The sequence below is a fragment of the Gastrolobium bilobum genome, unplaced genomic scaffold, assembly GCF_033153095.1.
Source record: "Gastrolobium bilobum isolate Gb01-03AN ecotype WA unplaced genomic scaffold, APGP_CSIRO_Gbil_v1 utg5633, whole genome shotgun sequence".
In the NCBI taxonomy this organism is placed as follows: domain Eukaryota; kingdom Viridiplantae; phylum Streptophyta; class Magnoliopsida; order Fabales; family Fabaceae; genus Gastrolobium; species Gastrolobium bilobum.
In genome coordinates, this window is record NW_026895617.1 from 108,382 (window position 1) to 121,923 (window position 13,542).

A 13,542-nucleotide genomic window follows, 5' to 3' on the forward strand; every position below is an offset into this window, starting at 1 on the left:
TCCTTCCAACCAAAGGCGCAGATCGGATGACCAAGTATCATAGTTGGATCCATCCAATTTATCCATACTTAACGGATCAAGGATATAATTTGAAAAAATAGTAGACTCCGACTTTTGTCCAATCGGAGACCCAGAAACATTGGAGACAAGAGAGTCCATAATCAAGAGTAGAAAAAATAATCAAAAATACAGATCACACAACTAACTGGTAGAAGAGGGATCTGTGCGTCAACACAAAACGAAGTCAAAACGCAAAAACAAGACCAGATCCAGAACCGCCACAGGGACACGATGAGAACGCAATCAGCCGCGGCCGGAAAAGAGGCTCCACGCGCCGCCTTGTGGACTAGAGTACCGGAACTTGCACGCGCGCGTGAGGGCACGTGAGAAGTCCGTTGGAGGAGCGACCGGTGGCGTCGTGATCGCGCTTCCAAGACGAGCACGCCGGTATGCGGTTCGCCAGAAAACTCTACCGGACGGTGGTGGTTGACGTAGACAGAAGCCTGAAAGTGGAAGCGGAGGAAAAACGTACCGGAAACTGACAGCGAGACAGGTCCGGAAAAAAAATAATTAAAAGACGATGAACAGTGGGTTCACCGGAAAAAAAAAATTCAAAGTTCCTTAGGCTTTTGATACCATGTTAAATAACAAGAAAAGAGAGGAACATTGAAATCAACTGTGTGTATTGATACGAATAGGAATGTACAATATATAGACATACTAATGGGCTAAGCCCAAACCTAATACAATCAGACCTAATACAAAACCCTAATGAAATAAAAAAAATACTAATTACAATATATTTCTAACAAATTCTTTGCTCAATTATGAGGACTTATTTAAAAACTTGAATAAATTATAAGAATTTATTTGACAAAAGGCTAATACTTTATCTGAATGTTTAAATAAGTCCCCATAGTTAAAAAAAAATTAACAGTCATCGGTAATTATGGACTTATTTTAAAAAATAATTACAAAAGTAAACAAAAATAAAAATAAAACACTCTATTGACGGTAAAGTTATAACTTGTAAGAATTGGTTAACTGATTTAATCAATAAAATATAAACCTTTTCCTTAATAATTTGTGCCCCATTTTTTTAGATTCTAAAAGGACATGCTAATAATTTAAATATTAGTCAATTATAAAATTCGAAAAGGAGAAGTGAATAATATTCGAGTCTTATTGTTCTTTGTTTTAAGTCGTGTCTTACTTGACAGAATTAATAGATTAATCGAGGAACAAACAAAGAATTTTTTGTAAAATAAAAAAATCGAGATGTTACATAAAAGAAAGAAAAGACAAAAGCCAAAAATAATTAGCTGTTTTGAGAGTTGACACTCTCTTACCAGCCATATCAATGGGTCCACCACGGCACCCACCACTCAAACCAACCACAGAATAAACCACAATGATCCAAACACCGAATGAGTAGCTTTCCTTTCACAAGAATCAATATCTTTATAAAGAAATGGTGTGATTATGATAACAACAACAAACTAACAAAGTTTACCAAAACAACAAACCTTGTTATTATCAGAGTCACATGACACATACAAACAAATTATTAACTCAAAAAGAATGAATCCTTATTCTGAAGTTAACTACTATCATCAGAATTGGCAGACATAAACAAGAAACCTATAATTCATTGATGCCATCATGATTAATGATTTTGATTTCCATAGTTGTGAGCAAGGTCACCGACTCTAGCATGCAGTTAACAAAGACAAGTACACCTAAAGCAAGGGAAAAAAAGAAGCGTATAGTGTACATACCATAAGAGCAATGAAGCTGTAAAATGGATTAAAAGATCTAATGAATTGTCTGACCAAAAAAAAAAAAAAAAAAGATCAAAATTTACAATGTCAACAAAAACTGGCATCTCAATTCCCAACCCTTATGAACACTTGGGAGTGTTAACCAAGATATGTAAAAGAATCCTAATTGCCTCAGAAAACTGTTACAAGTGCTACCAAGGTTTAAGGTCACCCACAGGACCAGCAGTCCAATTCAAAACCTTCTCCCCTGGTTTCAAGAATATAGTCCTGTCATGTGGCAATTTACGTGCAAGCCCATTTAAAACTTGATGGAAAGCATCTCCTGGTTGTGCAGGTTGTGGGAATAGCATAGCTTGCTTCATGGAAGGGTTGGCAAGCAATCTTTGTTTCCTTAAGATAACTTCTGGTGGAATAGATGTGAGTATTGTATCTAGCTGAGGGACATCCTTCTCATCAACAAACACACCTATCTCTTCCCATGGTATTGCATCAGCAAATGGTAGAACAATATCATCTGCAATGATGACTGGGATGCAACCAAATATCACAGCTTCAACCAATCTTGGGCTCCAAGGAGCCCACCCAAGTGGACACAAACAAAACACGGCTCGTTGCATGTCTTCATAGTATGTGGTTGGATGCTCTGTGGAAATGTCAAACAGTGGATTGTCCTTAAAATTCTCCCACACTGCTGCTCTTGCTCCTCTGTAAGATAGCAAAAGCACAGTCAGTTTGAGCATTTAGGATTTACTGTTCTTTGTTTTGTTACGTAAGCGTCAAGCAATGGAACCAAACTTCATGCATACTTTTATTACTTGATTTTCAGTCAAAATATTAGAAATAAAAGAACCAACTAGGTCATGAATGCGGTTAATCTAATTATGCATGACCAGTTTCAATAACTACTAAATACCATAATTATAAGTCAGTGTGTTCCTTGCATTTTCAAGAAAAAGATGCAAGTTAGTGATCTTATGCAGATATGCTGTCCAAATCCTATCCTCTAAATTTGTGAGTTGTAATAAGACTTGCCTTGCGTAGTAACCACCTTCAGGGTCATTTCCAACATCATAAAACAGTCCTCGGAAGTAAACAAAAATGGACCTGGGAGTCTTTTCAGGAATTAGGTGCGCATGCATTTTCTGTGGAGGAGCATATGGAGGAATGGTGATTGAGCTCTCTTTCAAACACACATGATTCCTCTGTCCAAATGTTTGAACCAAGGTAGCACGCTGTAACAATGGAAGAATTCCCCTTTCAATCGCCTTCTCTTCCTGGAACAAAATAATATGATAAAAGTGAGTGAATGTTACAATATCCATGAACAGCTAATAGTGGAATCCGATGTACTTCTCACAAGAAACCACATAGTCAGTTCAAATGCTTAAGTAGAACTAACAGTGATATAAATAAAAAAATTAAAATGATACACCAAATTTCTTACTTGATAATGGAAGCATGCCCCAAAGTCATGAGGGGTCACAAAGAAATGATCTGCTCCTTCTGTCCTGTTCCAATAAGGCCAGTTTGAAGAAATAAGCTGTATGGCACTTCTCATCATTCGCGGTGACTTGAAAGGTAAAGGGAGGCCATTTGGTGTCAAGTCACAGGTGGTGTATACAGGGGTATAAAACCAATCAGCTTCTTCAGGATTAAGCGTTCGGACAGGACTAGATAAGAGAAACCGGTGCATAAAGATCTCGGCAGCAAACATATGAGTGAGGCATCTTGGGTCCTTTTGCAGAATTTTCTTATTATATTTGCTTGGAAGTTCATAAACAAAAACCTTCAACCTTCCCACCGGATCATCTTCCAACACATCACCAGCACTACCTACAATTGGTTCAACCACAACATGCTTAGTAGTCTCATTTTTATCTAAATATAATATATATTGATTTTGAAATAAATATAATTACACAGAGAATTCAGAGACTTGTATTTGACTCCAATTATTGCCTGAATCAGAATTGCTTAATGCAAGTCAGTGAAATATTAACCCCTTAAATTCCAAGCATCAGGCATGTGAGTATGTGACTTTGTTTCTGCATGTTTATCATCAGAGTTTTATGTAAAACTCCTCTTATACCAGACCCCCCATTCCAACAGCTTCATCAGTGAATTGTAATCCAACGGATGCAACTTTCTCATAATTTGTATACCACGTGGTGAGGTGATTTTAGTGTCTTCATAACATTTAATTATATACACAGTTTGGGAGCAGCATCCATATTTAGAGAGATTAAATGCATATAGAACAAACACACACACACGCACTTCTCGCTAGCTGGCTGCAAGAAAAGGAGCAAGGTATTATTAACCATTAAAGAGAAAGGTATTCTGCAGGGTTTCAGTTTTTGATTTAATTTACATTAAGTGTCTGTTCATAACCAAAAGATTTGAATATTTTTGTTATTATAGCAGAAAAGACAGGGAAACTTAGAAATGCTGATGTTTTAACTCCAGTATCAAAATTGAAACTCACAAGTTTATGCAAAAACCCTTAAGAGGATTCAGGAAGCTCCCAGAATCCAAAATGACAATAACCTTTTGATATATCTGATTAATCAAAAACATTTTACTCTATTCCCCTCTACCTTTAATGATAAATAATACTCGATAAATGGAAAATCTTCAATAACAATTTAAGATGACAGTGGCTCACTCCTCTCCTTTTCCATATCAATCAATAGAGAACACACCAAAGGCCATAGGCATAACAACATGTTAGAGAATAATATAACCATTAAAATGACTCTCACCCAATAGCTTAAGCTTTTGGGTTGAATTGATTCTTTACATTGGTATCAGAGCCTCGTGTCTCGGGTTCGATCCTTACCGTCCCCCACTTTCTTTCTAGTGGAATTTTTTTCTTAGTACAGGTAGGTGGGTCTGTACATTGTCCACACTTCAAGCCCAATGGGCTCTTTTGTGAAGGGGCATGTTAGAGAATAATATAAACCATTAAAATGACCCTCACCCAATAGCTTAAGCTTTTGGGTTGAATTGGTTCTTTACGCAACATATTTATCTTCTTGAGTGAGTTTGAGTATTGTGAGAGTGGGGACCTACCAATATGTCTCCAATACTGTAAAAACATTATCATATATTCATTGGAAATCTATCTTTTGCAAGCATTATCTTTAATGTGTCCGCTACCTACACATCTATGCTTCTTCTGAACCCTTAAGTTAATAGCTGGCATTGGTCAATAGGAAGTTCATTAAGAATGAAGAGGCCAGAAACAAAACTCAATATCAAATGAAGCAGTATTTCCTCCTCGTCATTCTCATACTATATTTAACAAAGTATTTCATTTCCTTCAAGACTACTAAAGGTGTGAACCAGGCTAGGCCATCACAAAGAAAAAGTCACAAAGGTCATCAAGATCTCCTGTCAATCCATCTAACCTGACCAAAGTGGAAGTTGACTATAACATAACCCCATGTTGATACATAGCCCCTTCCAATGTATTTCTTCTTCAAATACTAGGACCAATTAGTAAACTGCTCACAATCGACCCTCACCCTTATTACCACTAGTCAGGGAGCTTTGTACACCAGGGTTTGTTAAGAATAAGTTACTCCACGAAATGCTCAAGAATCAATGTTCTAAAAAATGACATCTCAAACAAAAACAAGTCAACAACTAATGTGACAAATATTTTCCAAATAAACCTCAAACCAAAGCAGATCTTTATTAAATCCACATTCATAAGAATCATAACAGTATAACACACAAAAACAGCCATAAACCAATTGGTCAAACCAATGTGACATATAACCGGAAAGAAATTAATCACAATCAAAATCTGAGACCTGAAATCAACAGAAGTTGGGACATGGCAAACTCAGAAAGAATCTGAACAAACAAATAGAGAAGAAGAACAAAAGAAAAATCAAACTTTGAGGAAAACCCACCTGAAATTCTCTCAGTAGGTTGACCTCGACCATGCTCCACAGCACCAATTGTAAGAACAAGAGAAGCACAAAGAAGACCAACAAAACCCCACTTCCCAAAATTCATTTTTTTTTTTTTTTTGCTTACCCAGAAAGCTCTTTGATCCGAGGAACCTCACCAATATTGCTGCAACTGCAAACAAAAAGACCTGAGATTATAAGGAAAAGGAAGTCAATTGTAGTCAACAGAAGAAGGTAATGATGAAGGTTAAGATGTCACAAGGTAAAGTAGCTGTGAGAGATTTCTTAGCATTGGGGCTTCAGAGGCTTGTCATCTGGAAGAAAGGGATATGGGTTCTTCCCAGCAACAACGAGAGAGACAGAAATGAACATTTGATTTGCTTTGAAGAAATAGGGACAAAGGGGTATTTTTTTTTCTTTTCACCAAACTCTTAAAAATAAAAAAATAAAAACAATGGAAAATGGTTTATTAGTGAAGAATGGAGAAGAAGGAAGAGGAGGTAGTGGCTGGTTTTGCAAAATTTTCTGGTTTAGTTTGGCTTTCTTTACGTGTGGTTTGATGAGAGGTCCATCTCAGAGAACCATATAAGCACCAAAACCCAACTACGTCACGCTGTTAAGTTCAACCATTGTCGCTTTTCATATTTACCTTGTGTCACTGTGTGTTTGAACCTTTGGCATCTAAGCGGCATTAATGTTCTTACAAGTTACGTTGAAATTTACTACCTCCACCAAATTACCAGGCTGAAAGCAACGTAATCAGAAGTTTGAATAATGCTGTAACTCAAAAAAAAAAATTAAAAGAAAAAAATAAGACAGAAGAAAAATAATTTCTATTTTTTGTAGAATTATATTTTTTTCATGGAAAAAAAAGGTTTCTCTTATCACAAAAATAATTAAGACACAAGATAAAAGTTATTTCATGCAGCATCAAAAAAACATCATTTTGGGGTCTTGATTAAAAAGAAGGAAAAAATGTTTCTCATGCAGATAAGTTATCTGCATTTATTTTTAAAATGATATCGTTTTGGTATTAAATATTAAAAAATTATAAATATAAAGACTATATAACCTTGAAATAAATTAAAATTACAAAAACACCATGATTTCTGTTCCAAAACAACGTCGTATTGGGCTTACTACCGATAACTTATCTGCAATAACTACAGAAAAAACGAACCCTAAAAATAAAGGAGACTTTAAAAATGTTACATTCCTCTTTGAATCATTAATTTTATTAAAATATCCTTTATTTTAGTTTATAAATTTAAAATGACGTCATTTTAAGCGATAAAAAATAATTTTATATCCTAGATAGGAAAAGTGTTAATCTCTTCTTTTATTGTTATCTTTTTTTCTTCACTAGAAGAGGTAGTTGTGTACCTAAGAGTTGTTTTTGATCTAGTGGCGCTCCAATTAAATTTTAGGATTGGCTCATTCAAAAGGTAATAGGTTTGATTTCTGAATGTAGTAATTTTTAGAGAAGATGGAGAGATTCAAATCTGAAATCAGATTAGCGCATATTGATATTTAAAAAAAAAATTAGTTACTGAGGATTTAAAACAATAATATTTTATTTACCAAAAAAAATTATTTTCCGCAATAATTATGGGTTAATGACCACTCTCAAAATGAGTTTGCAACATTTTAAGAAGATTAATTAAAAAATTTAGATTATTTCATAACTAACGTTAATTTAACTTTAATTTGGTTAAAATTTATTTTAAAGAAGTTCTTATTTAATTTATTTTAAAATTTATTTCTTTGAAAAAACTTAATGAGTTCATTAATTATTAGGTTAATAAATGTTTTCTATAATTATATCTTATATAATAATCATTCTCAAATTTAGTTGAAGAAGAGATAACTGAAAAAAAGCTGGACAAAAAAAATACAACTTTGAAATAATTATTTTAAAAATGAATTTTATCTCAAAATTGGTTTTAGTAAAATCAGATTTTAAATAATTTAAATAATTAATAAACACCTTATTTTAAAGTCTAATTACTTTATACTTGGACATATATATAATTTTTTAAAGTTCTCAACAGTCCCTGAGAGCTATACTATTTATCAAAAATAGGATAATATAAGCCGCCATATGTTGGTCGTGCAAAAATCATGTTATCATTGCCGTATTTTAAAATATTTTATAATCATATTAGTGTTTTGAAAAATTAAAATATAACTATAATTATTTTCATAGAAGATTAAAGTGATGACACAATAGAACGAATTTCGTAATTATTTTAAATCTTTGAAGCACTAAGGTAGTTATAAATTTGTTAACAAAAATAATTTAAAGCTAAGATTAATTTTAAAACACAATTAATTTGCTATAACCTTTTTTTTTTGGAAACTTAATTTGCTATAACCTTAAAAGCAAATGAAAAACGCAAAATTTATCTTACAGAATATACTCTTCTCAAAAAAGCAGAAAGTTGTTAAAAAAATTAAGAAACTAATACTGGAAATCAAAATTTAGAAAATTAATAAAAAGGCAAGGCGAACTGGTGGCAGAGCTGGAAAAATATTCAACTGGTGTCAAAAGATCCAATCAGATAGAATTCAACCAATAAGATCATACCATAACTTTTTAAACAAAAATTATATCATTTTAAAATATTAGCAGGTGCTAAGATACTAGCTAACTTATTTCCAAAAAAAAAAAAGATATTAGCTAACTCTCAAGTGGCTGTGCCAGGCGAAATTATTCAACTTTCGAAGAAAGTGATCTATTTCGGCAATAACAAGCCCTTCTCTTGCATTTTATTGTACGAAAAATAATAAATTTTAGAAGCAAGAAAATTAGCTTTATAAAATAGTATTAATAAACTCTTCAAACAGCAAATGCTCAATATGCGAAATACTTTATGATACATTCCCACGGGATGTATTAATCTACATAAATTGTACGTTATTGGGATTCTGCGACCCTTGTTCCACATCATGAAACCACTGCATATATAATTTTATCTAAAAGGAAAAAAAATCTAGAACATACATTTATTTTGGACACTTTGAGGATTGACATGCTCTACAAATGAACAGTTCATTTTTTTGGAGTATCAGACCGTTGACCATTTTTATTTCCATATGAAAAAGCAACATCAGTTTGAGGAAAATCACTTAATTGGTCCCATTCTAAATATTCTAGTCGGGTTTTTTTACTATAAGAAGTGAACTAATTAGAGAACTGAGGTATGAATCCGATTCTTTAGGGGTGAAGTACGTTGATTTGACGGAGACAAAAGATGCAGGGATATAGATCAAAATTCTTAGTGTTTGGTTGAAGGTTTATTTTGGGATTGATGGGGAAGTGTAAGTGGATATTGGAAAATATCATGTTTGATTCAGATTTTTTCAAAAAATACTAGGCAAATAGGATAGATGGGAAAATGACTTTTGTGTTGATTTTTGAATGAAATTCACTGTTACAGAATACCGCTTGAGATGTGGTATTTTGAGATAACTGGGGAAGTGAAAAAACAGGTGCAAAGTTTCTCCCGAACATAGATTTTGCATATTTAAATAAATTTTCCAGGTAATATTTTGGTCAACCAAACAACTTTTTTTACATTTTCCTACCAAACTCATTTTCCAACCATTTCCCTATCAATTACATTTCTCTAGTAAAAAAAATTTTCTCCCGAACCAAACACTACCTAAGAGTTATCATATTGGTCTCAAGCTAGCTGAGGGTGAATGGGTAGGTGATTTTGGGCTTAGTTATGTTGGGAAGTGATTTCAACATAGTAACAACTATGGTGAGCAATGTAGACTGAGGAGACAAAGGCTCCTTTATATAGTGTGTTGAAGATTCCCTCCAAGCGTACAAAGTGTGATGCCCTAATCATTTTCAGCCATGTGGGCAGGTATGACGTTGCATGACTCCTAACGTGTAAAAGGTCGTGCATGCATGGAAAAAGAAAATATATGTACAAGGGAGACATGCACTCCACGTGCTAAGTGATAGTGGACTTACCGGACGGATATAGGAACTGGCCAGGCAAGGTTATCCCGTCGGTTCAGAACAAGAAGTAAGTGGATGACAATATTATTGATCTTTGTGGAAAGCACAAAAACAAGGGTGTCAAAGATAAGACAAAGAAGATTTTTGCCTACATAAGCATGAAGTCACTGAAAATTTATTTTGATAACATTAAGTTATTTACCTGTGATGGTTAAAGGCCTTAGAACCTAATTTTTTGTTTTCTTTACCAAAAATTCACTAGATAAGAATTAGTTTTTCAAAGAGCTTTTGTGAAATTCATGAGGTCCCTCTTACACTCTATAATTATAAGGTCTTTTAAAAGTTAGTTATTTGGCAACTTCTCTACAAATTATTTTTGGTGTCTTGTATGTCTTACAAAAACGTTGAGGTAGAAAATATGCAAATGTTACTAAACCAAACCGCCCCCTCACCTCAATGCCTCTAGGGGTGGCGATTCTTGACCTGACTCGCTGACATGACACAAAAATTCATGTTCGGATTTACCCATATTTAAATTCATGTTGTATTCGTGTTGGCAAAATATGACACGCAAAAATTCGTGTTGTGTAGCGTATCAACACTCAAACACGAATTTGACCCATATTTTTTTGTTCAATTGCTACCAACATACTCACCATCGGCTACAACTTATAAGGTAATGCTAGTTATGTAATTTTGATGATTTAAAGGATCTCTCTTTGGCACATGTGCACACTCGTAAGAAACAATCATCAATTGTATTATCGTAACTTAGGTTTCTACTTTCTCATCATTCTTTAGGTCATGGAACTCCAATACTCCAACTGACACCATTTGGGCATCTGTGGGTCATTTATTATCATAATAGTGACTCTGTGAAGGTGCATAAAATCCCTAACGTGCCTTATTTTCTCTCTCTTTAAGGGTGAAATCCATAACTTTAGTGTTTACTACGTAGTTTCAAAAGAAAGATACAAGTTTTAAGCATAAAGGTGGTTTTTCTCCATATTTTCTTGGGATTTAGACTTTGCCCACGACTCCTTCCTCTCCTCCTCCTAGGACGATACCATCAAGCTCTTGACTTTGGCCCCACTAGCGTACAAAGTCAATCTTTGTCCATGAGCAAGTATTGCTTTAACCTTTGTTTATTGATTTCAATGTGCAATTTATTCCCTTTCTCCTCATGACCTTTGTGAGACATAGTTGTGTGTATTTCTTTGTTGTTGAGAGATTCGAGTTTCCTTGTATTAAATCCACTCAAGTCCAAAATTTTATTTATTTATTTTTTCTTTTATGTTGTTACAAGTTTGGAATGTATTCAAGCTTGTTTTCATGATACAGGATAACGTTTCCTAGAATTTCATTTTTTATGTTGATTATTTAAAAGAATAAATCAGGGCACGTGAGAATTCAGTTGAATATTTAATAAATGCATTTTTGACTACAAACATTGCTTAGGATCAACAAGGCGTTGCTTGCTATGATTTCTCTGTTTTGGGTTGGACTTTGAGTCCACGAAGTGTTTTTGTTTGGTCTCTATTTTTACTTGTTTTATCAATAATGTTTTTTTTTAGGATTAATGTATTAAGTCTTTAATTTGAAATGAACTCAGTTTTCTTAGTATGTAATTTCTTTTGTGTTTAGATTCATGATTACGCACAATACATAATAAGAGCCTGTTTGTTTGGCCTTTTAAAAAAAGCTGCTTTTATACCTTACTTATTTTATAAGTGCTTTTTACAAAAGTTAAAGCTATTTAGATTCTGGAAAAAAAATATTTGACTTTTAACTTATATTTTTTTCCTAAGCTAAACTTTTAGCTTCTAAAAAAGTAGATTTTTGGCTCTTTTGTAACTTCTGCTTTTTTTAAAGCAGACATCAACTTATAGTGAGAAGTGTTTTTTTTTAAAAAAAAGCAGCTTTTGGAGAGAGAGAAACTTATCCAAATGAGCCCCAAGTAATAAGTAATAAGTGCATCAACTCAGTAATAAGTACATGTGTTAGTGGCTGATATTTATTCTTATGGATTATCACCTTTGTGATATTTTGTGTTGATGTTCATCAATACATGTTGCAATTTTTTTAAAACCTTAGATTGCCAATAGTAGGCAAGATGTGTTGTCTGACTCAACTATTACAACATAGTTTAAGTGAGTTATAAATATGAAGTCATATGTTTTGCACATTTTTAATAATAGGCAAGATGTGTTGTATGACACAACTATGCACAATATAGTAATGTTTGGCCTAACACTTCATATATTATAACTCTATCCAATTTGGCATCTTTATATCAGGGGTGTTTGCATTTGCAACAATGGGCAACAACACTTCTTACGTTGTTGGTTGTTTGGTGCCATTTAATAGGAAAAGTGGGGTTGAAATGGAGTTTTTCGAGCCACCAGATGAAGAGTTAGGTTATTCATTCTATTACATGAAGCTATCCATTCTTTAACCTCCTTCCATTACCCCCATCAATCTTTTGCCATTCTTTTTTGTTATGTGAGGTCATTCTTTTGATCAGTGCCAATGTTTCACGTGCATAAGACCTGATACATTTTTCTTTTTAACAATGTGGGTATAATTCTAGTATTTTTATTCTCCTGGTATTGGTATTCAATAGAAGTTCTCAAGTATTTTATTATTGTTTGTTATGTTTGGTAGAAACATAAATTTTTATTATAAAATTAACATTTAATAAATGCTTAATAAAATTAACCAAAATTAGCATTTGTATTTGTAAGTTTTTATTAGCATTTCTAACAGTCATATGTAAGTAAATGTTCATTGTAGATGGATGCTGCATCAGAAAATAGGACACTTAAGTTGGATGAGAACAACATTATATATATGAACGTTGAGGATAAAAATACATCTGATCTGGCTGAGGCAAAAAAGCCACCAAGAAAGAATAAGAAACTAAAATCACAAATTTAGGTTCACTTTGAGTATATTCCAACAGACAAGGATGGCAGTAAACCTTGATGCAAATGCAATTATTGTGGAGCAATTTACCAAGTTGAGAGTAGACATGGGACAGGTAATATGAAACATCATTTAGATTCTTATGTCAAATGAGATAGTCGTGATATTGGAGATATGCTCATCTTAAGTCAAGGTAATAACTCTTTGAGTTTATATTCTAAATTTGATCATGATAAATTTAGAGAGCTAGTGGTAGCTATTATTGTCAACCATAATTTTCCATTTCAATTTACTGAGTGGTCAGGTGTTAGGTAATTATTTCTTCATTTGCTTGGGGACTTAAACATTGTGACTCAATACACTATAAAGGCTGATTGTCTTAAGTTATACAAGAGGGAGAAAGATAGTTTGCTTGACAAATTAAAGGAAAATTCAAGCAAAGCCAATTCAACATCAGATTTGTAGACTTCCATAAATACTAATTGATATATATATATGTGTGTGTGTGTGTGTGTGTGTGTGTGTGTGTGTTTTTGACAACATATTTTGTTGACAAAAATTGGCATCTTCAAATAAGAGTTTTAAATTTTGATTATATATATATATATATATATATCTCACAACATAGTTTGTTGACAAAAATTGGCATCTTCAAATAAGAGTTTTAAATTTTGATTATATATATATATATATATATAACAAAAATTGGCATCTTCAAATAAGAGTTTTAAATTTTGATTATATATATATATATATATATATATATATATATCTCACAACATAGTTTGTTGACAAAAATTGGCATCTTCAAATAAGAGTTTTAAATTTTGATTTTATGCCACCTCCTTATAATGACGTATCATTGGCTGAAAAATCCATTATTCTGTGAAAGATTAGGGATAAGAAGATTTCAATTACATTAGATAATGCATCTGTCAATGAT

General features: G+C 33.1%; 1 protein-coding gene across 3 annotated transcripts; it reads right to left on the minus strand.

Moving 5' to 3' along the window:
• Positions 1 to 1,789: 1,789 nt before the first annotated feature.
• On the minus strand, positions 1,790 to 13,311 carry LOC133284560 (probable beta-1,4-xylosyltransferase IRX10L). Of its 3 annotated transcripts, none has more exons than XM_061481616.1 (5): positions 13,266 to 13,311; positions 5,702 to 5,761; positions 3,226 to 3,614; positions 2,814 to 3,055; positions 1,790 to 2,486 (listed from the first exon to the last, which is right to left on the minus strand). In XM_061481616.1, exons 1-5 carry the CDS (start codon positions 13,309 to 13,311, stop codon positions 1,973 to 1,975), a joined length of 1,251 nt encoding a protein of 416 aa, XP_061337600.1. In that variant the 3' UTR covers positions 1,790 to 1,972. The 3 variants fall into 3 exon arrangements, with proteins under 3 accessions (XP_061337600.1, XP_061337595.1, XP_061337591.1); XM_061481611.1 differs by lacking the exon at positions 13,266 to 13,311 and adding an exon at positions 5,961 to 6,245 and having other exon boundaries at positions 5,702 to 5,873; XM_061481607.1 differs by lacking the exon at positions 13,266 to 13,311 and having other exon boundaries at positions 5,702 to 6,245.
• Between the last annotated feature and the right edge of the window lie 231 nt (positions 13,312 to 13,542).